The 26,069-nt window shown below is 41.7% G+C and overlaps 1 protein-coding gene across 6 annotated transcripts; it reads left to right on the forward strand.

Annotated features, from left to right (window-relative positions):
* The first annotated feature begins 136 nt into the window (after positions 1–136).
* On the forward strand, positions 137–24,360 carry GLYR1 (glyoxylate reductase 1 homolog). 6 transcript variants are annotated; one of them, XM_072878652.1, is made up of 16 exons: positions 137–209; positions 2,318–2,354; positions 3,549–3,628; positions 11,267–11,405; positions 11,990–12,232; positions 15,283–15,369; positions 16,306–16,362; positions 17,468–17,518; positions 17,643–17,716; positions 19,571–19,670; positions 20,854–20,964; positions 21,270–21,371; positions 22,470–22,632; positions 23,046–23,225; positions 23,724–23,848; positions 24,208–24,360. In XM_072878652.1, the coding sequence occupies exons 1-16, from the start codon at positions 172–174 to the stop codon at positions 24,280–24,282; spliced, it is 1,662 nt and encodes a 553-aa protein (XP_072734753.1). In that variant the 5' UTR covers positions 137–171; the 3' UTR covers positions 24,283–24,360. The 6 variants fall into 6 exon arrangements, with proteins under 6 accessions (XP_072734753.1, XP_072734754.1, XP_072734757.1 ...); XM_072878653.1 differs by having other exon boundaries at positions 21,273–21,371; XM_072878657.1 differs by having other exon boundaries at positions 148–166.
* Positions 24,361–26,069: the final 1,709 nt, after the last annotated feature.

A 26,069-nucleotide genomic window follows, 5' to 3' on the forward strand; every position in this document is an offset into this window, starting at 1 on the left:
CAATCGACGCCGCAGCCGCAGTCACGCCTCGGGGGACAGGCCGGGGACAGCCCGCCCACCCACGTGACGGGGACTGCCCAATTCCCGCTACCGCTGCCTTCCCCCCCCGCGGCGGGTGCCGTCCTGTCCCGGCAGGCCTTGCGCGGTGCGGCTGGTGGCTCTGTCGGTAAGATGGCGGCCGTGAGTCTGAGGCTCGGAGACCTGGTGTGGTGAGTGGCTGTGCAGGCCGGGCGGTGGCGGGGCAGAGTAGGGCGGCGGCCGCGGGTGCCGGCGGTGGACGGCGGGACAGACACCTCTTCCGGAATAAGGCTGAGGCTCCTCCTGTGGCAGCGGAGGCGCAGGCGGGGCGGCGGTGGGGCTGTGCCCGGCCCGGGGGAGCGCGGCGGGAGCCGAGACGGGCCGGGCCGAGGGCTGTCACCCCGTAGCCGCGTGGAACTCCCAGGTGCAGCTGAGGGGAGGGAGGGGCATGGCAGGGCAGGTGGCGGCGGGGCCGCGGCCCGGGCGGCGGTATGAGGAGGGGCGGCGGCGGGGGGCAGTCTGGGGCCACGGGACTGGGCTGGAGCGGGCCGAGGGGAGGCAGGCTCGGCTCTTAGCCGGGACAGCACCGGAGACTAACGGGAGGCGGCGCATAAAAGAACGCGTGTAAGATGGAGGGGGGTGAGGGGAGCGGGACAGAGGGGCGATCATTGCGGGGCTCCGTTGGAAAGACGGTCCTCTCCCAAGGGAGGTGAGAAGGGACATAAATAAGTTAGTAGGCGTTTAGGGAGAGCACCGATACCGTTTCTTGGTAGTACTTTAATGAAGCAACACAGCAATCCGGGAAAACGGCAGTTTTTTGCAGGTCAGAATGTCCCTGTTGAAGCTCACAGAAGCCATTTACTCTCAACTAGTCAGAGAGCTGTGATTTTGTATTTCCTGATCAGGAGAACTGAGGGGATTCCATCGAGCCCTGTAAGCGCTGATTTTTAAGTCCATGTGCTCTACGGTACTTGATAGGCTAGGGTGCCCTGCTAGGGCTTGCAAGAAGTAGCTAATCCCCGACACGCAAGTGCATGCATTTATATTTATGTCCCAGATAAAAAGAAGCACGTGCTTCAGGCTGTGACAACTGCAGTTTCTCATCTGAAAAATTGACAGTGCTGTGAAGTTGTCTAATTTATATAGCAAAGTAAGTAAAGATTGGTTTCTCTTAGCAAATTTTTTTCAAACAAGGATTTGGGGAGTGCACTGCTCTCAGTGTTGGAATGCAGATTATCCTGCTTTAGTTTTGTACATGACAACCTAGACGGGTACAATCCCTAGAGCCATTGCAGAAGAACTGTAACAATAAGTCAGTAACATATGAAAGGCTTTGATGAATGTCCTGTTCAGTACAAGAATGGAAGCATCGAATATGAGACATGGTCACAGTTACAGCTCTTGGCGATGTTCTTGCCTGACCATTGCTACTGAATCATCTGTGTAGCATTGCCACCTCAGGAGGGGCTGCAGTGCCACTTGCTGAGTATTTTTGGTTCAGGAGCTGGTGCACTCCACAGGTTCTTTACCGGTCTCTTGCAAGACAATGACTGATGAGGTTTTGTGAGAGTATTGCAGCCCGAGTAAGTGACAAGGGTAAGATAATGATAAAGCCACCGTGCTGAGGGCTAAGACTAACGTCTCTCTTCCTCCTCTGTGAAGAAGTAGTTTTGTGTAGTTTTCGTAATGGAAATATTTGCAAGCATAGGAAATAAACTTTTCTGCCTTTCTTATGGCACTCTCATATCTTTAGCATGCCTTACTGTGGTGGCGAGCACCTGAATAAAGTAGTAATGGAACATCTGTTCAGGGGGTCCTGCCGTTACTGCTTTCCTGTGAGAACTTCCAAGAATCTTGTCTCTCTGAGCTGGAAATTGGTGGTTGCTATGCTCACTAGACTGTTCTGTCCAGATGGACATAAGTTACCAACCTGAACTTTGGTTTGATTGCCTGCGTCAATACTTTTTTCAGTTCCTTGTGAGGGAATATCCAGTCTTACAAGAGTAATAAATGCTCTAGCACTGTATCTTCTAGGCAATAGGTGTGCTGCTGCTGTTCTGTTCACTTAAGTTCTTACAGTCCAGTGAGTTCACGCAGACTGTTTAGAGGCTTAGTTTAGGTTCAGGTATCTAATTGTATAATGCTTGTGTGTCAACTGCGCGTCTTGTTTTTCACGGTAGGTTTTGACTCTAAGTTGTAACTCTCTTAATATGAAAAATATGACATAAAACAAAAAGGTAGACCAGGGATTGTTGTTTTTTCTCTGGTTCTAGCGCCTAATACTTTCTTTTTTCTCTAGGGGGAAGCTGGGCAGGTATCCTCCATGGCCAGGAAAGGTGAGGTTTGATTTGTTTCTATTTTTATTATTGCTTTCCTGGTTTTTGTTTATTTGTTTTTGCTTTTTCTTTCTGCACAGAGAAAGCTTTGCCTAAAAAGCATTTCAGTTAAAGATTAATATTGGGTTTCTTGGTGGTTTTGTTTGTTTGTTTTGTTTTGTTTTTAAATACATACCCCACAAATCTGAACTGTGAACCAGTTTAGGGCTTTAGCTGATCTAGAAGTTCAGCCTGTCACTAACAGCTGTTAATTCAGATGGAATGAAAAGCAACAGAGAGCAGTTCATCCAGCTCTGGAACTGATTGTGTTTCCCAAATTTAGTTATTTAATATCTATCACTTTCTGCAAGACAAGTTTCTTTCCTCCCGTAGTAAATTGGTTAAATGCACTGTGTTAAATAATAGAAATAAAGAGTCTGGCTTCTCAAGATACTGTTTTAGAGCTATGTTTTTTGAGTAATAATTCTGGGGGTAGGGAATAGTTAAACTTTCTCGTCTGGTTTGGTTGTTTTTTTTCTGATGAAAGGCCAAAAAGATTTTTAAAACAATTGAATTATTTCTGCCATTTTTATTATTTCTACTTCTCTGAAAGAACTTTGGTTTTGTTTTTGCTGTAGGTATGAGGACTAAGCATGCTGAGATTAACAGCATGCAGCAGGGAAAAGTGTTGTCAATGTGAGTGACAACCATAAACATTTGGTTTCACTGTGGTTATTGGATCAAGTTAAGTCCAGGCTACCCTGCAGTCTTTCAGGTGTCACCTGTGTAACTGAATGGCAGCTTTTCTCTTTACTAATATTTTAAGCTTTAGAAGCAATCTATTCTGGGAGTAAGACAAAGCTTTAAATGTAAATTTTAGAAGTTACCTAATTGCAACAAACTTTTATTAATGCCATTTGGCTTTCTAAATTTAAAAAAAGATTGCTAGCTTATCTGTTGGGAATAGGGAGAAGAAAACCTCACTAAGAATGTAGTGATGTATCAGTGGAGTTTGGGTACTTTTTAACTCTGCTGCAGCATACCCATATCTAAGAAAATACATATTTACTTGAAAGACTTATAACAGATTCAAGTTCTCTTCCTAGTCAGATTAAAAAAAAAAAAATCTACAATAGCTGTAACATATGACAGTAAAATCACAGAGTATAAATTTTCATTATGTGCTTTTTAACTTTCACTTCTAATCGCCTTCAGATTGTTAATCCACCTAAAGATCTGAAGAAACCACGTGGAAAAAAGTGCTTCTTTGTGAAGTTTTTTGGAACAGAAGATCAGTATGTACCTGCTTGTTTTCATCTGGTGAAAATACTATGCCATATAATATGGATCTTTCATGGAAGAAATATTTACTAACACAGTGCAGTGTAGCTTTGCAAAGGATTGTCTTTGATCTACACACAAAAAAAATTCAACTATTGTTGCATGCTGTAGCCGCTTGTGTGGGTGTATGAAGACTAAAGACTTGCATACTCAACCATGTTAGGATTTTAGTTGCCACTGTGAAGAAAAGTTCTCGGTAGCTTGCCATTTTTAGGGGAGTAGGTGTGACGTGACTGGGTTAGATTTTAGCATGTAACCATGTATGAGAAAGGTACAGCTAAGAGTATTCACTTCTTTTTCTGGCAGAAAAATAAAATAGCTATATACTTGCCATTTGTAAAATAATATTCTGTCACACCTGATGACTGAAAATGTTCTTGCTGTGCTTTGGGAAGACTCTAGTATAGGAAAGCCAAAACTGTTACAGACTACCTTTTTGCAAGGCAGAATTTATTGATTCCAAACACATGTACAAAATCACAGTTGTCTTAGACTTAGACACTTACAAACTGGGAAAAAACCCAAAAACCTGAGAACTTGGGTATTTCATGAAACTGAAAATTATTTTGCTAAATTTTCAGTTTTTCCCTTTATTTTTTGCTCTTTTGCATTAAGTCATGCAGTAAGGGAGGAAATTACAAATATCTGTGTAAGACTAGAAAACCCTTTACTTCTTTGGAAAAAAGGTGACAAGAACTGAGACCATTTAATGGATGTTTCTTATGGAAATTATTTTTGACTGCTAAATTATTTTTGCTCAATATTTAAAAATCATTTTCCATTGAGAACTGAGGTCTAAACTTGATGGAGTAGAAGTGAATGCTGCATGCTAATAGGAATGTTTTGTTGGATCTCTAGTAATGTAAGGCAGGTGAAGGTTGATTTTAGGGTAGACAGTGGTTTTTGGTGGTGATGTTGTTGTTAAACATGGTTATTTGAGCTAATCAAGGTCTAAAATTTGAGATTGACTATTTCTGTCCTGATTGTTCTCAATTCTTGTATTACATGTTATTGAATCAAACACAGAGAAATTTTGTATTAAGACAAGTTTGGAAAAAGTGGTCATATGTCTGGCGTACTGTAGCTGAGATTAGCAGCATGATTGCAAATGAAGAGTTCAGAGCTGCAAAATAATTGGGATTTATTACACGATTCTAGAGCTCTGGCTAGGGAAAATCCAGTCTTTTGGCACAGTAAGGTAGTGTGGTCGTTGTGTCTCTCCCTCCTGCTCCGTCTCCAGCTTGTGAAATTTAATCATTTCCTGCTAGATAATCATGGTTTAGAAATTTGCTCATTTTGACTGGCATACCCTACCTGACAATTAAATAGAAATAAATACCGTCCCCTTTGTTGTTCTCTTAAAATAATGTTGATAGACAGAAGAGAGACGCTTGTGTGCCTATTCTGTCCTGACTTGGAACTCTAAAAGAGTGTGCTGGTTAGAACCATGCTGTTCTAACCAATGTGCTGCTTGAGAAAATCCTTATCTTTGAGCATAATCAATGAACCAAATCAGGAAAAATTTAAATGATTTCACTTAAAATATGAGCATGAAGGGAAAATCCTTTTACTTATTTTGTGCAAGTAAACTAATGGGTTTTGCAAATACTTTTTTCTAGGTGTGTTTAAACAGTAAGTGGAAATACATAACTGACAAAATGTCACTACTCTACATAATGAACAGCATGATGAATAGGAGGATGCAAAGCTCTGTCACGGACTGTAGTCGTGGTGTGATGAGTACGCTGACTCATGCTGATATTCTAGTGCATGTTGCTTCTGTTTTCTAGCACTTTGCTCTTTCTGCCACTTTGAAGTTTGTAAGGTGACATTACTATACAATGATCCATTTTTACAGCTCCTCTATTATTGCCTTACTCAAAGTAAGTCAAAGTTTAACAGGTGAGGATCTGGATATAAGCTATTTGCTTATTGTCCAGTGTGTGTAAGGTGAAGATGATGCTAGTTGCTGGGTGGAATCCCTCTCAAAAACTTCTGAACGTGATTGCCAGTTTGTCGATGGGTAGGCAATCTCAGACTTGGTAGTTTTGCTTTCTTCTGAGGATTCCCAGGTGACTGCTGTGGCCAGAAATGCCGCTGTTTCAGGCTAGTTAAAAATTGTTTCCTCCTGACTTACATGGCTCCAGTTTGCCATACCAAAGATTAAGGAGAAAGCTGCTTAGAAGTAAGAACTGGTGTGCATACATCTGAGTGGAGTGGACAAGTGAATAAAAACATACTGATGAGTTTGGAAGTGGTTTTAGTGTAGTGTATAGATCAGTTTTGGTTATTTGTAAAATCCTGAATAGCTTAAGATACAGCACAGAAGAAAATGCATTTTTCTTTACCTGTGAATTGAATACTAATACTGACTGGCCCAGTGCTATGCTGCAGTGACTAAGGAAATACATTAACTAGAAGCAGTTTTAGCCAAAGACATAAATGTGAGAGCATGAGTGCATTCAAACGGTGCTTTAAGACCTGGCTTTGATACAGTTTCTACTGAGCTCTATGCTCCTTATGTTTATTGTGTTGGTGGAGTTAGTTGCTTCTGTCACTTCAAAGTAAATAGGTTTTCTGGAAAATAAGGATTCTCTACCCATGGAAGAACAATTTGCTTATTTGTTTAAACTGTGAAGTACACCTATGCTTTACCACAGTGAAAGCCACCTTGATGTTCATAGTAGTAATATAATATCCATGTCCTATTCTAAGTGATTGCCTTAATTGTGATGAACATACTCATGTAATGTCTCTTATTTACTTGTTCTCCAAATTGATAAGGAGATTTTTCTAGTCTGCCTACAAGTTATTTTTCTGAGTGTCTCATCTAAAATCAAGAAGAATTGATGTTTCCTGCCCATAGACCTGGCAAGCATGTAACCACATCCAATTATGGGAGTATAAAAAACAATTTTGTTTTAGTCTTTCTAAATAGCAGTGGAACTTTGACCTCTTATCTGTGTTTCTAACTGTGCTTTTCAGCTAGTTTTTAAGATCCCCTTTTATTTCCCAAGCTACAGTCTTGTCATAGGAAATCTTTGTAGATCATTCCAGTAGTCAAGTTCTGCAATGTAAGAACTTACACATTGCTATATACATGCATTTATTGCATTTAGTAGTTAGAACTAATAGACTGGCAGGCCCACAGCCTACAAGCCTTTCTTGATGTGCTTCATCCAGTTCAAAATATTCTTACATTTCATGGCCTGCTTGGGAATTCATTATGATGTTGTCAAAACTAAAAAAAAAATAAAATAATTGCTTTGAAGGTATCATTCTGCTGTGTTTCATAGAAGTACTAGGGAGAGTCCTGCAGTTGTCAGAGATGTGTATACAAATGCATGCATTCACCTCCCATCCCACCCTTTTTCCCCCCTTAGATATTCTGTAATAGCCAAATGGTCTTGCAAGTCATGTATATCAAAGTCTTAACAGGAAGCTGGAGCAGTCCATTCTTACTCATAGCACCTTTTTGAAGCATCAGTACAAAACTAAATAGTCTCACTAAATGTGGTGGGGTCAAGGGGCACTTCCTGACTTGATATATTAAGGAAAAATTGGAGCAAGCTTGCAATCCAAGATAAGTATAATAATCTGCAGCCTATTTCCATCAGGCACAGTGATTTTTAGCACAGCACTCATTGCCTTCCCATCCTCCATATCTTGTTGAGATGCAAACACCTACCCTCTTCTTCTGCCACTGTTCTCCCTGGTTCTCAAGAAGGGGGAAATTTCTGGATGTAGTCTTTCTAAAATGTTCTTTCAGGTCCTGACATCAGAAAACACTTGCTTAAAGTTTGCTGGGTGTTGGATGTGGTACTCTGGCAATCTGAGGAGCCAGAAGGTGTAGGCTAAGCTGACAGAGGGTTAGTTTACATTGCTGGTGTTTCTCAGTTAGGCAGATTATCCCATGCAGAGCTCTATGTTGCTGTAGCCAAACTGCTGTATAGCAGAGCCAGGTGGAATGTTGTTACAGACATCTCTGCAAGCAGAGTGCCATAGCTGAAAATTACTATAGTCAAAACTTTTCTACCTCTTACTGATATCTTTGGATGCGTAAGTACTCTGCAAAATTTTTTTATTGCACAAATTTGAAAAATATAATACCTAGAATTTTTTTCAGTGTTGCCCTGCTGATTGTTTTCTTTTGCTAAGTATTCCCTCCTTTTAGCTGCATGGATGTTTATTCTAATTTAGTGTGGTCATTTTTGTATTTTTTTTCATTAAGAGGTTTTACATATCAAATTCCAGAGTTCAGCCATTTGAGTTGTTTTACTGATAAAAATTGGAGCGCTCCCTTTTAACAGCAGGAAACCCGTCTTGATTTCTCTGTTGTGTGCTCACACACACTGGGCTTGTAAATAACCAAGCAATTATCTTTTGACTTTCAAAAATGGTTGTGTTAGCAGTTTAGATGCCCACACTAAATGCTACAGTGTACAAAATTTACATGTGAAATTTACTTTACAGTGTACTTTACTTTACAGTGTACTTTACTTTACAGTGTACTTTACTTTACAGTGTACTTTACTTTACAGTGTACTTTACAAAATTTTTCCCAGTAAGTAATAGAAATTTGGAGATACAGTGCCACTGTTTTCCATCCCTAACTGTAAGGCTTGCAAAAAGTGAGTATTTGTTGAGATTCCTTCACTTTCATTTCTCCAGTTTATCATTAGGAATTGATATCTTTAGACTGGAAGAGAGTGGCTAGAAAGTTGTGGGTTTTAAGGTCTCCTTGCCTATGCTAAGCTCATATCATGGATTTCAATCCGGTATCTCTCATTGCATCTCTTCTGTGGCACTGTTTTCCATGCAGCTCCAGGTCACATTCATACTTGCCTCTGCTTTACAAGCATTCTAAGTTTTGATTATTGTTCATGAATATAACGTGGAGTTTATGTGAGTAGTGGTTTTATAAGAATGACATTTTGGAGGGAATGAGGAAAGGTATGGAGAACTGAGCAGAGAAACCCATTACTAACGTATCTTTTTTTACATCTTTTCACTTTCCATTTAGCCCATTCTTTGCAGATACCATATGACTGTGCAGCAGTATGAATACAATTTCGTCTTAAATATGACATCTTCAGTAATGTAATGTCACTAATGCTTTTCTAGAGCATTAATTCATTGCTAAGTCAGGAGAGAAATAGTAGTTCCTTTTATATGTTGCATCCTAGAGACCTCTTATCTCAATATTGGCCTTCATTGGCTTTGAGGTTATTGCTTGAGAGAGATCTTGTGTATAAACATGAATTATTTTGTTTGGAAAGTTCTTTCACTTTCAAGTGTCTGAAACATTGCACAAAACGCTTTATGGACATCTGGTGTCAAAAGACATGTTCATATCTTATAGAAGGTTGTCCAGGTAGGTGACACACAAAGGATAAACTGGAAAGGAAAATACAGATTGTTTTTAATTATTTTTTTAATTTTCTTTTTTCCTTTTTTAAAATTTATTTTTAACCCTGAGGCAGCATTTAAGACTGTTTTTCACTTATTAGTTTGTCTCTGAGATCTGTAGCTCTTTGTCCTGAGGGATCACAAGTGCCAAGATGTACCTTCGAAGGCAGGAGCCAGAAAGCTTTGTGCTTCAGACTTTCTCCATACCAAAGGAAAAGTAATGAGAAAGGAAGCTAATGAACATGTGCAGTGAGGAGGGATAGGATATGCAGAAACTCAAGAGAATGCCTTGATAGAAAAAAGTTATTTTTGTTTAGAAATTCAAATCTGGCAACAATGTTTAACATGCTTTATTATAAAGTACTCCAAAATTTTGTTTTCTTTATATACATAATGGAAAGGCTTTTCACGAGCTGATGTTGTCTAGTACCTAGGAACGCTTTGTGCCACACAGAAGAGCTTTGGAGTATGAGAGAATTTTAAGATGCGTTTCACTATAAAGTCTGGGCAACTAGGAGGGGTTCTCTGAATAGCTGCTGGATGGGAGGCTCTAGTCTGAAAGTAATGATTTGACTTATTATATTACTTTAAGTCAGTTATTATGAAGAAGAGGTAAACTAAGCAAAAGGATTCAGCTTTGTGTGCAAAAGAGTATTATTGGGTTCTGCTTCCAGGCTATGGTGGAATCATGGTGTAGGCTATACTGGCAGTGTGGAAAGGATTCTAGCATTTTTGTAGTCAGTTCTAGCAGGAGGCCTCATCTCTCCAAATGCAACCCAAAAAGTTTCAGTCTACCTTAAGCAAGTTGATTCCTGACTACAAACAGTGGCTAATGCCAGTGAAGAGAAAGATCTCCATGAAGTTTTAAAGAGTTTACTGGGCTTTACTACTTCGTGAAGAGCGGACAAGCAAGATCCAGCAAAGCATTATTATTATTATTTTCACCTTTATGTTCAGTTAAGCTGTATGACGTGACGCTTACAGTGTCTGAAGATGCAGCTATTAAACCACTTCACCTGCTTGCAGGAGCTAGACAGCACTGGAGAATATTTAAAACCTATAATCATGGCTAGTCCATGTTTGTAACATAGAGATGTTTTGGGACCAGACAAAATCAGTTTGACTGGTTTTTACTGTGTGCTGGGCTGCTGTATGCTAAGAAGCACTGTTGGCCATCCTAGCTCAGGAAAAGCTTTTCTAAAACTTATACAGGTCTGTTTTCAGTAGGATGGAAGTACCTTTGTAACAGTGTGGCTGATAAGCCTGGGTTTGAATGTGGGGAGAGAAGAAGGTAGTCTAATCCCTGTGAGAGCCACAAGGGATGTTGAAAGTAAAGGCATTCCACTAAGCTACAGTGAAGGAGTGGTAGAAGAGCTTGCCAACTTGAAGGAAAGTGGAGTTGTCACCGAGTACTTGACCACTTAATCATTTGGTAAATGTCAAGAAGTCCTATTTAGCAGCAATGGAAACAGGGAAGTCATTTGAGTTTCCTCATAGGACTGCAGTCAGGTTAATACTCTGCTACTGTACCAGTTTATCTTAAAATATCAACAGTGAAGAAAACAGTTCTTTTTCCTCAAAAGTGAAAATGTTGTTTTCATGCAGAATATCAAGGTACCTCAGAAATATGTTCAGCAAAGAGCTGTGGTGTTTGCCCTCACTTTATTTCTGGTCATCTCTATTGTGAGATACATAATTTTGGGGTTTTTTCTCCAGTTTTTGCAGACACTTGTGTGTGCATGGTATTGATGGCTTAGAATTGTTAAGTGGCCTCTGCTTTCAACAACCTCTCGAAGATTCATATTATTGGCTACCATTTGTGGAGGCATTGTGGGTGTTCCTCCTGGTGATGCAAGAGCAGTCACTAGACTGCCTTTGTTCTAAACCTATGATCACATCCAAAAGCTGTCTTGCTGATAGAGAATATGAATAAAGCTTAGAGCGGAGTACTGCTAGCATGAGAGGATATAAAACTTGAGAGAGAAACCAAGTAAAAGTGTCAGAAGAAAGTTCTCGGTGAATGCAGAAATTGCAGCCCTTCAGGTTGTAGAAAGCAAGTCAGTTTGGGCTGCTATCATCAGTTGCTCTGGAGAAAAAAAGTGTATCTGTGTGTTTCTAAAAGTGGGATGGTTGAGAAAGTTGCTGTTTGGAGAATATAACTAACTTTTTTTTTTTGTTTCTAGTGCTTGGATCAAAGTGGAGCAGCTGAAGCCTTATCACCCTCACAAAGAGGAAATGATAAAGATTAACAAGGGTAAGCGCTTCCAGCAAGCCGTGGATGCTGTAGAGGAGTTTCTTAGAAAAACCAAAGGCAAGGACCAGGTGAGTGTGTTCTTTTTTACTGTGTGCATCAAAACAAGTCTTGGCATGAATGATGGTCAGATACATTTTTATGTGAAAGGAGTTTGTTGCCTGTGGCAAGTTGAGGAGGGGTTCGTTTTCATTCCTTTGTGGTGTCCGTCCGTCCCTCCCACTTCTTCTTCCCCATTCAATCTTGTTTGGTGGGAAAAAAGTGTTGTTAAACTGATGGAGAAACTGAAGAGGCTAATTGATCTGTTTAAGATGATATGATAAATCAGTCTGAAGTCTTGGGCTAGAATTTGATATCTACTAATCTTGTCTTTAGTGTATTGGAAGTGCATATATGTGCACGCGCTCCCAGCAAGTCTTCAAGTGGCCTGTTCTGTTACTCACTTACTTAAACTGATGTGTTTTTGCAGGAGAACTAACCAGGAACTTCACTCGCTGACTTCAAAGGGCTAAAAAATATCTAGTTTTCAAGTTACTGTGCTGCTGTTTTGCTTGATAGTAATCAGCACAGGGTCCTTCACATCCTTGGTTTTGCATGAAAATCATTCCAGCTCTTCTCTTCTTTCCTTACCATCTTCTATTCTGTAATCTCTCAGGCGTCTTCCCATAACTCCAATGAAGAGAAGAATCGTCGTAATTCCAGTGAAGAAAGAGGCAAGCAATCCACTGGTGAAGAGAAACGCAAAGCCAGTTTGTCTGAAGGGAAGTTGAAGAAGGGCACAGGGGAAGGAAAAAAGAGGGTCTCTTCTGTATCATCAGAGAGAGGATCAAAATCACCTTTGAAAAGAGCCCAGGATCAGAGCCCCCGAAAGCGGGGGCGTCCACCCAAGGATGAGAAGGTTTGTGTTGTGCATGTCCGCCAGTGCCCTGTGGACTTTGCAGATGGACTCTAGGGTTGACTGGCACCTTGACTAACAGGCCAGCAGGAAGAGTCAGTTCAGTATCAGTTTTTTTTAAGCTGTTCCATGTTACTACTTCTAGACCATTTGGCTGCCTGATACCTTTGGCAAGCATATTGTTGATTCTTCCTGTAACTTTTACCAGTTAGTTATTTTGAGTGGCTCTCTTCATATCTTTGAGAGAGCTTTGAGAGCTGTGTTGTGAGACTCCACCTTTCATCTTGCCATCCCTCAAGTTCAGTTTGTGTGGGCAGGATTAGTGAAGAGATGTGGGTCTTCATCTGATTCCTGACTTCTCCCATCTCATCTACTTTGTATGATTAAGTGATTAGTAGTCACTCAACTTCACCCTCAGTACTTACAGAAGGTGGGGCATTCTTAAGGGCTAGGGCTTAAAGAAGAAACTCTTGTAGCCTGGGGAATCCACCACAAGAATTAATTGTATTTGTTTCAGCTTCTATGCTATAGGATATATTTCCATCCTCCATTATAAAGGTTCAACCTTGGAGCATTATTATTTTATCCCCATTACTTCCCTGTTATTTCTGGATGTTGTGGCAGCAGCAATAGCCACCAATACTTTGTCTATCCTCATCTAGAGTTCCAGCCTTTTTATTTATGGTGGAACTCACTGTTGTGGTCCAGATCTTTCTTTTCCAAATGGATAATTATTTCAGTGGATTATTACAATGCACATGCTCCATCGGAGACTACACCTGAAGACCATTGGGAGACTTCAGCTGATACACCATGCGGCAGCCTGATTGCTCAGCTGTGCTTCAAAGGGATCACGTTATGCTATGCTTCACAATCTTTGCTTTCAGTGCACTTCAGGATGCAAGTCAAGATGGTAGTCTTTGATCTCCAAAATTGTGAATGGATTGGCCTTCACTGGTTGAACAGCAAACTCTTTCTTGATGTAGTAAAATGAAGCTGATCATCTCAGATATTAGCTATGAAGGAAATACTGGCCTTTTTTTTTTTCTTAGAGCCAGCTTCTGTTCAATCAGGCTGTACAACAGAGCCCATCAGTTTCTCCTTTTGGGGGGAGTTGGAGGAGGGGAGGAATGGATGTATATTTGTGATTTCTTACTAATAATTACGGAACTTGTGACTCGACTGATGCAGGAAAACACTTTACTGGCAATGTACATTCACATTTCAAAGTGTCTTGCTACGAGCATGTTGTATCTTCACAAATTTCTGTTACAGTAAGCCACAGGGCTTTTTTTTTCCACTTGCAAAATGCTTTTGTGTCTTTGAGCTAGATTCATTCTGAAATTGATCAAAACTAACGGCTGGGAGAATTCTGATCGTGCTGACACATTGTGTGCTTAGGTTTTACTGTGTTAGCTACCTCAGGGCATTGGAGTGCTTTGAGTGAGTTAATTGTGGTAGTAAAAATTATTTTACTGGCAAATTGCAAGCAAAGTGGTTTTAAACAGCTTATCACAAAGAGGTGGCCAGCTATGTGATAAATGTCTGGCCACAGACCATGAAAATAAGCAGATTAATGTAGGAAAGTAGCCTTATAGCTTCTGGAAAGTAAAGTACTGACAATTAAAGGAATTGCCATGAAAATATAACAGTACTGCCTTATTTTTCAGCCTGTGAAATAATTTTAAAATCTTGTTGTCTTCTTGCCTGGTTCTCATAATTTCCCCAAATTCTTAGCCCTAGGGTAGAAATCATTTATGTCGCTGTTCTGAATTACTGCAGTGTTGGGATTTGGGGGTTTTTGCCCTGTCACAGTCCAAATTCTGGCTTTCCAAGTAATAAAGATGCACAAAATTCAAGGATCCAGTTGTTGCTGAGGTGTGCTCTATCTAGAAATGCTCAGTAGGCATACATGATCATTCAAATACTCTCATTTTTAAGCTTATATGAATATTTTCAAAGGACCAACATGACTTCATAGGTATCAGAGCAGGCTTCATCCATGCTTTACCAGTTGAAACAGCAGCATGGTCTCTAAGGAGACAGTTTTAGTGTGCAAGGCTCTCCCTAGACTGAAATGACACTTTAAGGTTGGAGACTGATGTCTAAATTGTCCCTGCTAACAGATGAAACGGTTGCATCAATCTGGGTTACCTCCAGGAGTCTTGCTCTTACCTTTTTTGCAAACAGTGCGCTTCTCTTGTGGTTCTGCGTTGACACTAAGGTATATTCTGCATTTTCAGGAAGTAATTTTGGAGGGGAGATAATGTGATTCCATTTCTGAACCCTCATTTCAGGAAGATAACACATACTATGCATAAGTCCTGCACATTCTCTTCACATAGCATAAAGACCTATATGTCTATAGCCTATGTCTATGACCTGTAGCATAAAGACCTATTTTAACCTATATATCTTGGGGAAATAAGAAAGATAAATTTTAATCTGCTCAACGGTTTAAAAAAAACCACAACCCAATACGTTAAGTATTATCATGACATTACAAATTGGGGCCTGTTGAGTGAATGGGGCAGTCCACATAGCAGTTTCTGTCTCATGGATTCTGCAGACTTGAGCTGATGTGACTATCAGCCTCATGCTTTGAAGGTTCTCCTGTTAACAAGTAGGCTATGTTTTTATGACAGTGGAGGATTAGAAGAGTTCAGACCTCTGACTGTGGTGATGTTCTTCATCCATTTATTTAGCTTTTTGCATCCACCAGAGGAAAATGCTGGATTGAGTGTGTTCGTTTGCTTCTCTGCTCTTTGTGTGATTAGACAAGTGTAATGATTCCTCTTACATATGAAGAATGCATTCTCCAGAAGCCATAACTGTGGTTGAATTCCTTTGTTGGCAGTTCATGTTTTCTTCACGTCACCTGTGTTGATAATACACTGTGTTTAAATATGAACTCTTCATGGAAGGGCATATGAAATGGAAGGCATTTGTAGTGCTTCTCAAAACTCTGTATGTGTGCTCATATGATTCACGTGCTGTGGCCAGCCACTGAGCCAGGCTGTAAGCTCTTTCTGATCCTCCTTCTGTCTCCTCAGGACCTCACAATTCCAGAGTCAAGTACAGTGAAGAGAGTGATGACTGGAACAGTGGCTGGATTTAAATGGCCGCCAAGTGTCAGTGAGGTGAGAAACTTTACAACATACATAATCTAGGAACTGAGTTTGTGGAAGCAAATCTAGAAACTTTTGTCTGGGCTGTAAAATAGCAAGATCTTCTCTTCCTCCTGTAGGAACAAAATAAGACGTTCTCATTCTGTCATTCTCTAGTGTAACAAAGCTAGACAATATCCTGGGCAATTAGGAAGTATGCTGAAAGTGAGATTTCAGTCTTTGTGGAACCATTTACAGATTCACACTTAACTTGCTGCACTGATTTTTGCACTTCTTGTTTCAAAAGTATTTCTGGGACTGGCTTTCCAAAACTGGAGGAGATGATGTGGATAGTCTCTCCCTGTCTGGATACTATCATATGGGGTGGCTTCATTTGATTTCCCTCATAAGCAGTTTTTGGAAACCTTTCATTTTTGTGCATAAATAAATAAGTGGTCAGTAAAGCAGAGTAAGAGCAGTGTGACTCTAGGTTAGTGCATATGATGCTCATCGGGGAGGTGAGATGCCTGGGCCTAACGGTCCTTGTTGCTGTTCATATGGGTTTGCCTAGCATGTGGCAGTGCTAGGTGTAATCTCCAGCCAATTCCCAGAGTGCTGTTTTACGGAGTTCCTTGGAAGCTGGAAAATAAGTGTTTCCATCCCTTTGGGAAGAAGAAGAAGCAGGATATGAGATCTCTTTGTCCCATGTTAATCTTGCTCACAATCTTCTTTCGTTTTCCTACAGATGTCCAAAAATGAGGAATTTGACTTGAATGGCTTTGGTTTCGAGAATGAAACATAATGTAAACTGCTTAATTGAAACAGGCAGCTTGATAACAGCTGATACATTTTGTATTTTCCACCTTAAGCTATTGTTCTCATGCAGCTTGGGAGAGCAAGGGAATTGTGCTGTGGTTGCTCAGTGACTCTCTCGGAATGTTTCTGAGCCTGTACTTTCTCTCTTTGTAGCCTGTGAAGGACAGCGATCCACACTTCCATCACTTTCTGCTGAGCCAGACAGAGAAGGTGAGGATTTGGCAGACAGGATCATTCTGCTGGTCTGTCTAACTTGGCATCCTGCCCTTTGCTGGGACTAAGTACAAGGAGTGTGCATAAAGAGCTCTGAAATTCTGTTCTTTGGGGGCTAGTGGCAATTAGATTCTCACATGCAATCTTGTAGTTGAATTACTTCCTAACCTTAAGGTTTAGAATGATTTAGCATTGAGTACAGTGAATAGTTCAAGTAATTAAAGATTATCTAGCACCAGGATTTGACAGATCTGTTCTAGTAAATTCTGTAGACTGAACACTGAGAAGCAGGAAAAGCTGTTTTTCTGTTTAAAAACCCTGTTGTTTGATTGTCTGTGATGGTTGTCCTACTGGTTCCTTCATCTGGATGAACTTGTCAATTAACTGAGTATCGCAGGAGAATTTCCAGGACCAGAAAAGCTCCATGTAAAATGTAGCCCATTTATCTCCTGAGAGTCAGAAGCCTTGCAGGATTTTATCTTCAGCAGTGAACATCAGGAGGAAAAGGAAAGATCAAATTTAAATGAAAAAGGATTTATATCTAGCTGAGGATCTGGGCAGAGCCAGAATGATTAAGAGCAGCTAACAGTTTTAATCTAGACAAGCTCAAAATAAGCAGCATGGGGAGGAGCAGCCTTTACCTTAAAGTTTGTTGAAAGCCACATGCCTTCTTATATTAACAAGAAGGTTTTGCTTCCACAGCTGCATTGACAATACTGAGCATAGATAGGAGGCAAGGTGCTCTATGGCAGGCTTTAGAGATCTCTGTTTTCTTTGGGCCAAACGAGAGAGTAGGGATGCCCTGGATCCTTGCCTCTAGAGGAGCCTATATGTATATGAACTACAGAAAGGAGTTTGCAGTACCTGTATCAGAAGACACGCTGAATGGCTGGGGCAGGGTGGGAAAGGAAGAGCTTAGTATGTTGCGAAAGGTTTTTGTTTTTATTTTCTCCCATTGAGGGAAGCCTGAGAGTTTTCCTGCTTTGCAGATGGTGGTGGGTGGGTGAGCTGTCTGTTTCTATGTGACAAGGATATGGTCTGTTTGCTCAGCAGAGCAAATCAGCACTGTCCGTCCCCTGAATGCTTTGTCTTCTCCATACAGCCAGCTGTCTGCTATCAGGCCATCACGAAGAAGCTGAAGGTTTGTGAAGAGGTAAGGCAAATCTTGGTTTTGATGGATTTTCCTTATTGTCATGAGGACTTGCAGTTCCTCCAGAGCTGTGCACTCTATTTTTTTTTTTCCCCACCCCCACCCCTCTTCCCCCTCCACCCCCCAGGAAACAGGATCCACCTCCATCCAGGCAGCAGACAGCACAGCAGTCAATGGCAGTATCACGCCTACAGATAAAAAGTAAGATCTCCAACGCACTTCAGCCATTTCCCTTCCTTTTTCTCCTTCCCAGCTCATACATGCAGCCATTATCCAGCTTGTCACTGAGAATAAATAAACCTAATGTTTCCCTCTAACTACAGATCTCCTCTGTCCTTGTGTGAAACTCTGATTTGGGGGGGTGGGGGGGAGGGAGGCAGCTAAAAACAAACAGGAGCTGTACAGTAGGAAAATTCAGAATAAGGTCTGGCCTAGGTACATTTGCAATTCAGGGCTTTTCTGCAGTTGCCCTTTTCCTGTAGGACATACTGCAGAACATTAAGCAGCAGTACTTCTGAATGCTGTATGAGGCAGAAAGATAATAGGGTATCTTTCTCCAGTAGTGCCTGGCAGTTGACTGGGGTCGTTTAATTGCTCTCCTGAGCATGTAGAAGACAAGAGGAAGAGGGAGGCGTGTTCTCCCAGCACAAGGGCTTTGCTGTGTAGCACGTGAGCTTTCTGGTTTCTTCTAACGTCCCCCTTCTCCTTTCTAGAGTGAGAGAAGCCTAACTTTAGCTTCCTGTTTCACTCTGTAACTTCCGCTCTGTTCAAATTGAGTTCAGGCCACAGCTTGCTGTTTGCTGTTGGGGTCGTTCTCATGGGATGTCAGTTCTCAACTGTACTCCAGGGGAACCAAAATAACAATGAAGCTGTTCAGGTAAAACAGTCTCTCAGGAAAATGTGGTTCAGAGGTAGGTTGGGAGAGAAGGAGTATCTCCTCTGTTTTAGAGACTTGAAAATGGGTGGACCTTGTTTGGGCTATTTAAGGAGCCTATAGTGACTTGCTCTGACCTGTCTAAATTAGTTTGCTCTAACAAAAGGCAGCATGGCTAGCTGGGAGAGCGCGGGTGGCTTGCGAAAGCCACAGCACATCTGTAGTGTGGCTGATTCTGAAGAATTAACTGGGGAACTGCCAGGCAGATTTCGTTGTGAAGTTACATCAGATGTGTAACTGAACACTTCAGAATCTCCTGCTAGAATTGTGGTTTTGGTATGAAGCTAGCTGCACGAGGTATAAAAGCATCCTTGCAGCAATGACTGCAAAGGAATTTCTGTTGCAGGTAACTGTAGGGATGGAACTTGTTAGTGTGTTGCCTTTTTCTTGAAGGGGGGGGGAGCAAAACTCTTGCCAGTTTTGAGAGGGGCAGGGGGGAGGCATGGGGGAAGGCAGCTGGTACCTGGGACTATTGTATTGTAGGTGACCTGTACTGGCCTATTACTTCCTTTCTACGTCTGTCCAAAGTTGCAGCTGTAGAGCAGGGACTAGGTCTTTGGTCTGTCCGTGATGCTTAGCCCAGTAGTCCTTGCTGGGCTTTATTAAAATAAAGATTGTAATGTATCATTCAATAGTATAAGCAAGTCATTGTACATGTGACTTAGTTTAAAAATAGCACCTTTAGCACCTGTTGATCTCTGAATTTTCCCTTTATCTTCAATAAGGCAATGGCTGGCAACAGAAAGCACAAGAGCAGCAATTTTAATAAAACAAAACAAACAACCCCTAAACAAACAACCCCCCCCCCAAGCAAACAAACAAACAAAAAACCCCAGACCACCCAAACCTTTAATATTTAGATAGTCTTCTGAAGCAGACTAAAGACTTTCTTCAGGAAATTGTTAGGGATGCTTGGTAAGCAAAATAAATACCAGCTTGCTTTTAAAGCTCAGTATCTGCCCATTCTAGCTGTGGCCACAGTGGAACATGTTTGGTTTTGTTGTGGTTTTGGGAGTTTTTTGCTGGTGATGTTCCAGGGTTTGCTCTTCATCATTTCCAAGACCATGACAGGCTGACACCAGTTGCTTTCTGTTGTATTAATGTTTATCTCTTCCCCTCAGGATAGGGTTTCTGGGACTTGGCCTGATGGGAAGTGGCATTGTCTCCAACTTACTGAAGATGGGTCACACTGTCACTGTCTGGAACCGGACTGCCGAGAAGGTAGGCATGTGATCAAGGTACAGATGATACTTAACCTTTTCTAAACATGTAGTTTCCACCTCTTAACTCGGGGAGGCCTGGAGTCGCCAGTCGGTGGTGCCTGGGAGAGGATGCCAAAGAAGCACAAGTATATGCTTGCTGCCTTGTTCTGTTATTTCCTAGGTGCTTGTTGGTGGCCACTTTTGACTAGATGAAGCTGTCCTAGTATGGTCTGTCCTAGTATGGTCACTCTTAGGTGAACAGTCCCCACACCATTGCCATTTTGTATGAGATGAGAGAGTTGCCAGAAAAATAACAACCTTGTATATGTGTTGAGGGATGCAAGGTAAAGTGCCTCTGGAAATACTGCTGATGTAAATAGCCACATCATTGTGTCATGGAGGTGGACAAAAAGACCAAGTGCTGGGGAGTTGATCCTGGGAGTGGTGTGGTAAGATGCACTGCTTGACCACAGCTTCACCTACACATCCATTGTGCTGTTCATGTTGCAGTAACAAAGGTTCTGTTAAAAATTTGCTGTGTCATAAGACCAGGATGAGGAGGATTTTATAGGTGTATTCAAAGTGAAAATTGAGCTTATATTACACTTACATTCTAGCCAGCATTATTCTTTGTAGTGGAGGAGGAAAAGTAGGTAACTGGGGGAGATGTGGAACTCGGATGATACTGTAGAATATATATCAAAGGCAAGAAGGGCACCGTGGTTACTATGTTAAAAGGGTTTAAAAGATTTTTTTTTTTTAACTGCAAAGCATGGATGGTATGAGGGCATAGGGTAAGAAGGAGCTAAGATTTTGAAGCAGCAGCCCACTAAAACACGTCAGTCTCTTACTGTCCAGTAACACCTTTTGCTATGTCTGCTTACCAATTTTTTTTCCTTCATCTCTCCTCCCAAAACCACAACATTCAATCTCTTTATCATTTCACCTAAGTGTTCTCTTTTCCTGTGTCTTTCTTTTGAAGTTCTTCACTTGGGGTTTCAGAAAAGCTGCAAAAGGGCGCCGTGAGTGTGTGTGTGGGGGGGGCATGACAAACGAACAGAAGACAACCCAGTTGCTATGTAATTAATATGCCTGGCTCCTTTTGAGTTGGGTCCAGCAGCAGAGTTTGTTTCAGCAAATGCTAGAGAACCCATTTGCTCTGTACTTAATTTTTCTTACGTTTGGATTTGTGACTTTTGCAGTGTGATTTGTTCATCCAGGAGGGGGCACGGCTGGGAAGAACCCCCGCTGAAGTTGTCTCTACCTGTGACATCACCTTTGCCTGTGTATCGGATCCAAAAGCAGCAAAGGATGTAAGGATTAGCTCTTATTTTTCCTCCACCAGCTAGACTACGAGATACAGTCACTGAATACTGGTTCTGATTCCTACTAACCATGGTAGCCTGGGTCATCGTAGATGCTGGGCAGTGCAGCTATGTAAAAATAAACGTCCCAATAAAAATCATACTTTTTAAAAAATAATCCCTGGGGGGTTAGGTTTTGATATCCCTCTAGGAGTCTACCACTGCAGTGCCAGGCTCACTTGAACTGCTGTCCTGCAGGATTGGAGTTTCTTTGCAGACACCCTATTGCTTTACCGCTCTTCTGTTCCCCACAGCTGGTACTTGGTCCGAGTGGAGTGTTGCAGGGGATTCGCCCAGGGAAGTGTTACGTGGATATGTCCACTGTGGATGCGGATACAGTCACAGAGTTGGCCCAGGTAATCACATTGAACTGAACTTCTAACGTCTGTGATTCAGCAGCAGTACTGCAGTTCTTGTCGCTTCAGGTGGTAATCTGTTGATAATAAAGATGCTTCTGAAGATTTTTGGGCTTCTTTAGGAGACACTCAAGTCCCAGGCAAATAAGACAAAATAAACGGTCAAATCTTGACCGGCAAACAAAGTTGGATGAGATGTTCCCTGGTGATAACAACAAAGCCTGTAGATTTGGCAGGGCTGTTAGCTGGCACCAATGCAAACAGTGAGCCAAATTTTGATCCCTTAAGAAGTATTTATAGCCAGATTGGTATTCTGTAGCACACTGGAAGAGGAAGCACTGTCTGGATTAATAACTATCCTTACATTTATAAAATGCATAATCTGCTTATTTTTTAAATGTTCTGGTTGGGGGAAAAAGAATGCCTTCATGTTTCATTCTGTAGAAATATTATTATAGAGAGGATTTCTGTAGAAGTGTTCTGATTATTTCTGATGTGGTATCTTTGATTTCCTCTTTGGTATCTTGATTGTTATCCTCCACCCTAAAGGCAGTGTGTGTTGTTGCACGAGGAAGGGGAGCTAGTTTTGGTGAAGTTTTAAGCAGACGTATTGGTGATGCAGTAGTGTGCAACATGAATTTGGAGAATGAAGTCATACATACTAGTAAACCTCTGGCTGAAGAGATCTGTCAAAGGCCTTTCCTCTTTGGGGAAAACGGAGGAAAATATCATAACAGTCAATCTTCTGCGATTCCTACACCACATGCACACCTTTAGCACTGGTTGCTTGGCCATTACAGGATGCCATGGCAAAAGCACCTAAGTTCAGCTGCTTAAAATATGCACGGTAGTGATGGGTGCAGGAAAGTATTGCTGGAGTGTGAGGGCAACTTTTGGTCTTGAGTACCCTTTGCGCAGGATGCAGCGCATCACATGTTAGTGCTTTCCTCTCCTGTTTATATGTCTGAACTATTTGTTCTGCTTTCAAATTCTGTCCTCAGGGACAGGAATGCCCTAAACAATGTTCTTGTTGTGCTGCCTACTCAGCATCAATTTGTGCTTTTCCTGCACAGCTAACAAGAGATGCTCTTTTTCCAGGTGATAGTGTCCCGGGGTGGTCGCTTTTTGGAAGCACCGGTCTCAGGAAATCAGCAGCTATCTAATGATGGGATGCTTGTGATCCTGGCAGCTGGCGACAGGGGTTTATATGAGGACTGCAGTAGCTGTTTCCAAGCGATGGGGAAGACCTCTTTTTTTCTAGGTAATTGAAACATGAAGGGTGTGATAGCAGTTTCTTAGTCAGTGCAAGAACTGGGAATTCCAGCAAGGAGTCTGAGAGGCGTATGTCATCTGTTTCTTGTCTCCTTGGGCAGTATGGGAAACTGGCCTGCTCTTCTGGAACTTGGCCAATTTCAGAGCCTCCAGCCTAAGTTTTCTTTTTTGAATACTGGCTCATTTTGGAGGATCCATGATGTTTTTATTTTAAATTGTACTTTGTTATGATTTCTCCCTTTGAGTGCTTGGAAAATAGGTAAGTTTTCTGAAGCCTTTCAGGGGAAGGGAGAGCTGCCAAGTGATATGAAGAGTCTGGTAGTGTTAATACTGTGTGGGATGGGGGAGCAAGGCTGCTGTATCTCTTCTGGAGGAATGCCCAATGGTATGTCTTGCTCCCAGGTGAAGTAGGCAATGCTGCCAAGATGATGCTGATTGTGAACATGGTCCAAGGCAGCTTCATGGCAACGATAGCAGAAGGACTGACTTTGGCTCAAGTGACTGGCCAGTCCCAACAGACCCTTCTGGATATCCTCAATCAGGGACAACTTGCCAGCATCTTCCTGGACCAGAAGTGCCAAAGTAAAGTTCTCTTACATTGTTTTATTATAGGACTTGCCACAACGTAGCAGCATTTCAGATAATGGCAGAAGGGAGAAAATAACCATCCCATCTTTATCAGCCTGGGATTCTGGGTATTTTAAGCATTCTGGAAATGAAAAGCTGAGTTCCATTCCTTCCCCTTCATAGCCAGGGCTTCTGAGAATTCACCCTAAGCTCTGCATTGTCTACAGCCTGCTTAGGACTTGAGTTCACAGTGAGGATTTCATTGGGGCAGGGTACTAAGTGAAATGGAGGGCAAGCTGCTTAGAAATCTGAGCTCACTTTGTCAGTGGGCAATAGTGACATTATCTGCTGTGGCCAGATGAAGATAGAGAGCAGAGAAACAGAAGAGCTAAAAACAGTGTTCCTGGTGATCAGCATGGGAAAGGGAAGTTTGGTGTTGAATTGCATGCCCTTGCAATGTGGACTTGATTTACTTTTGTCATGCTTATTTTTTGCACACATTCTTTTCGACAGATATCTTGCAAGGAAACTTTAAACCTGATTTCTACCTGAAATACATACAGAAGGATCTTAGATTAGCTATTGCACTGGGCGATTCTGTCAACCACCCAACTCCCATGGCAGCTGCTGCCAACGAGGTGAGAGCTGTTCAGTGTTCAGATATGTGTTACTCAAAATTTCTTCAATAGAGCCATTTGTCAACAAGAGACAAAAATCTAAGAATTAAGTAATCTCTAAGACAGGGGAACAGTGATTGAAATATATTTTGACTAGGATGGAATTGGATTTGTTTTGATCGTAGTAGAAGACCTTAGAATGTCACATCAGTAAACATGGATGGCCTCAACAAGACTTGGTGTGTTCTGCACTACGCTGTTCTAATTACTTGACATACTATGCAGTTCTCTGGTTTGCAATGGTCAGCAATAATTCTTCTTCTGGGGAAAGGCTTTGCACAAGAGCAGGCACTGATCCTTTTCTAATTTCTCTTCTCTAGGTCTATAAACGAGCAAAAGCACTGGACCAATCAGACAACGACATGTCTGCAGTGTACAGGGCCTACATCCACTAGGCTGCACCATTCTTACTGTTAATACTATGATTATTCATTAATATTATTATGATACTGGGTTTTAACTCTGGACCAGTCCATCTCTGTCTCTCCATTTCCTTTTATACACAGACTTTGAGATCTGCCATGGAGGCAGCTGCTGCGGTGAGCCTTCCCCTGGTGGCAGAAGGGGGGGAGGAGGGGGCTCGGATTGTTGCAGTCTAATTAGAAAAACCATGCCATGCACTGACAGTCATGGAACAGAACAGTGGCGGCTTGTTCAGAAGCTCTGAGGCAACTCTGCCAGAAATCTGCTGCTTGGCTGCTTTTATTTTCCTCTTTGTATGCTTGTCCAAGATGCTGTTTCTAACAATCCCTTTTCTCCTTTGCTGTGAAATAATGTGTGTGTTGGACTCTCTGCATCAAGGGGACAGGTGACATACATCCCATCTGCCTGTGAATATCACTAAAGTCCTTGGTCCCAGGTAAGGAAGTCAGGTGAGGAGCATTCCTGTTAATTGGCCACTGTTAGAGAACAAAGCACCTCCCATGGAGGACAATGGCAGTTCCAGAAGGTAATGGGGTTGCATGCAACACTGTCTTGATTCTGTTTCTTTTTAAACTTCCACCTCCCCAGCTCCTTGCTGGAGGAATTCCTTGTACTGTTGAGAAGAACAGATTGCATCCGTGTCTTCCCCTGTACAGACAACTATAGCTTAGGGAACACAAACCTTACTGAAAATGAGAGAATGCCAGTGTAAATGAGCCTCCTAAAAGGCTAATCGTAGCTGCCCGTCCCACAAACAGCATTGGAGATCAACACGTTTGCATAGAAAACTGCAAGAGAAACATATAACCTAAAACTGGGCCAGAGATATTTTATTTGGGGAAGGAACAAACCTTAGGGTTGCTCCTGGCCTTAGCTTATGTTGCTTTACTTGCCTTTTTTTAACCCTTGTAGTCAATAATTACAAAGGTGTCTTGGATTGTAGCAGTGTCACAAGCAGAGTGATGAATCTGAAAGGGGCGAGAAGAACAATCATAGAGCCAAGAGACTGAGAATCCTGAGCTCCTTTCCACACTCTCTCTCTGGCCTTTGCATGGTCATTATATCTGTTAGCCTGTTTGCCCATCTTTAAAGGTGGGTGGTGATTACCTACCTCACAGGGATATTTTTGTGTACTGATTAGTGATCTTTATACATGTCAGATTTTCCATACATGTTCTTCGTGTTACTACGCTGGGTACAACAGTGGCACAGCATGAGACTTTTCCCTGTACCTGTGACTCTGCTTGTGGCCAGATACCAACTTCTAGAAAGACTAGTAAATGAAATGGGAGGCTAAGACCACTGCTGAGCTTTACTCTAGAAATGTGGGACTTGAACTGCAGATGCCAAGGCTAGAGAGCAGAGATGCTCTCAGTGTTGATAGCAGAGCAACCCAGAGTGCAAAGGATGCCTGTCTCTCTAAAAATGCACAGAGCGTGTTTTGTTTTGTTTTTTAATTGTTCTCAGTATTAGCCTTTTAGGAAGGTTCTTGCATTTTAGATTTGAGAGTTAGTAAAATGCCAGTAAGAAACTTCATTGGCCAAAATCACTTCTCAGTGGCACAATCTCCTCCCTTTGGTTGGGATTCTGAAAGAAAAAAAAGCGAATTCAAATTAGACCATGTTCCTTTAAATCCATGAGGTCTGCCCCTCCCACTGTCTTATTTTTCTAGGAACTTAATGGCTGTGTAGGGAAATTTTCCTGTGGGTTAGGATTTCTTACCAGTCCTGCTTTGTGCAGCACATGCATATGGTTCAGG

The sequence above is a fragment of the Ciconia boyciana genome, chromosome 13 (assembly GCF_034638445.1).
Source record: "Ciconia boyciana chromosome 13, ASM3463844v1, whole genome shotgun sequence".
NCBI classification, from domain to species: Eukaryota; Metazoa; Chordata; class Aves; order Ciconiiformes; family Ciconiidae; genus Ciconia; species Ciconia boyciana.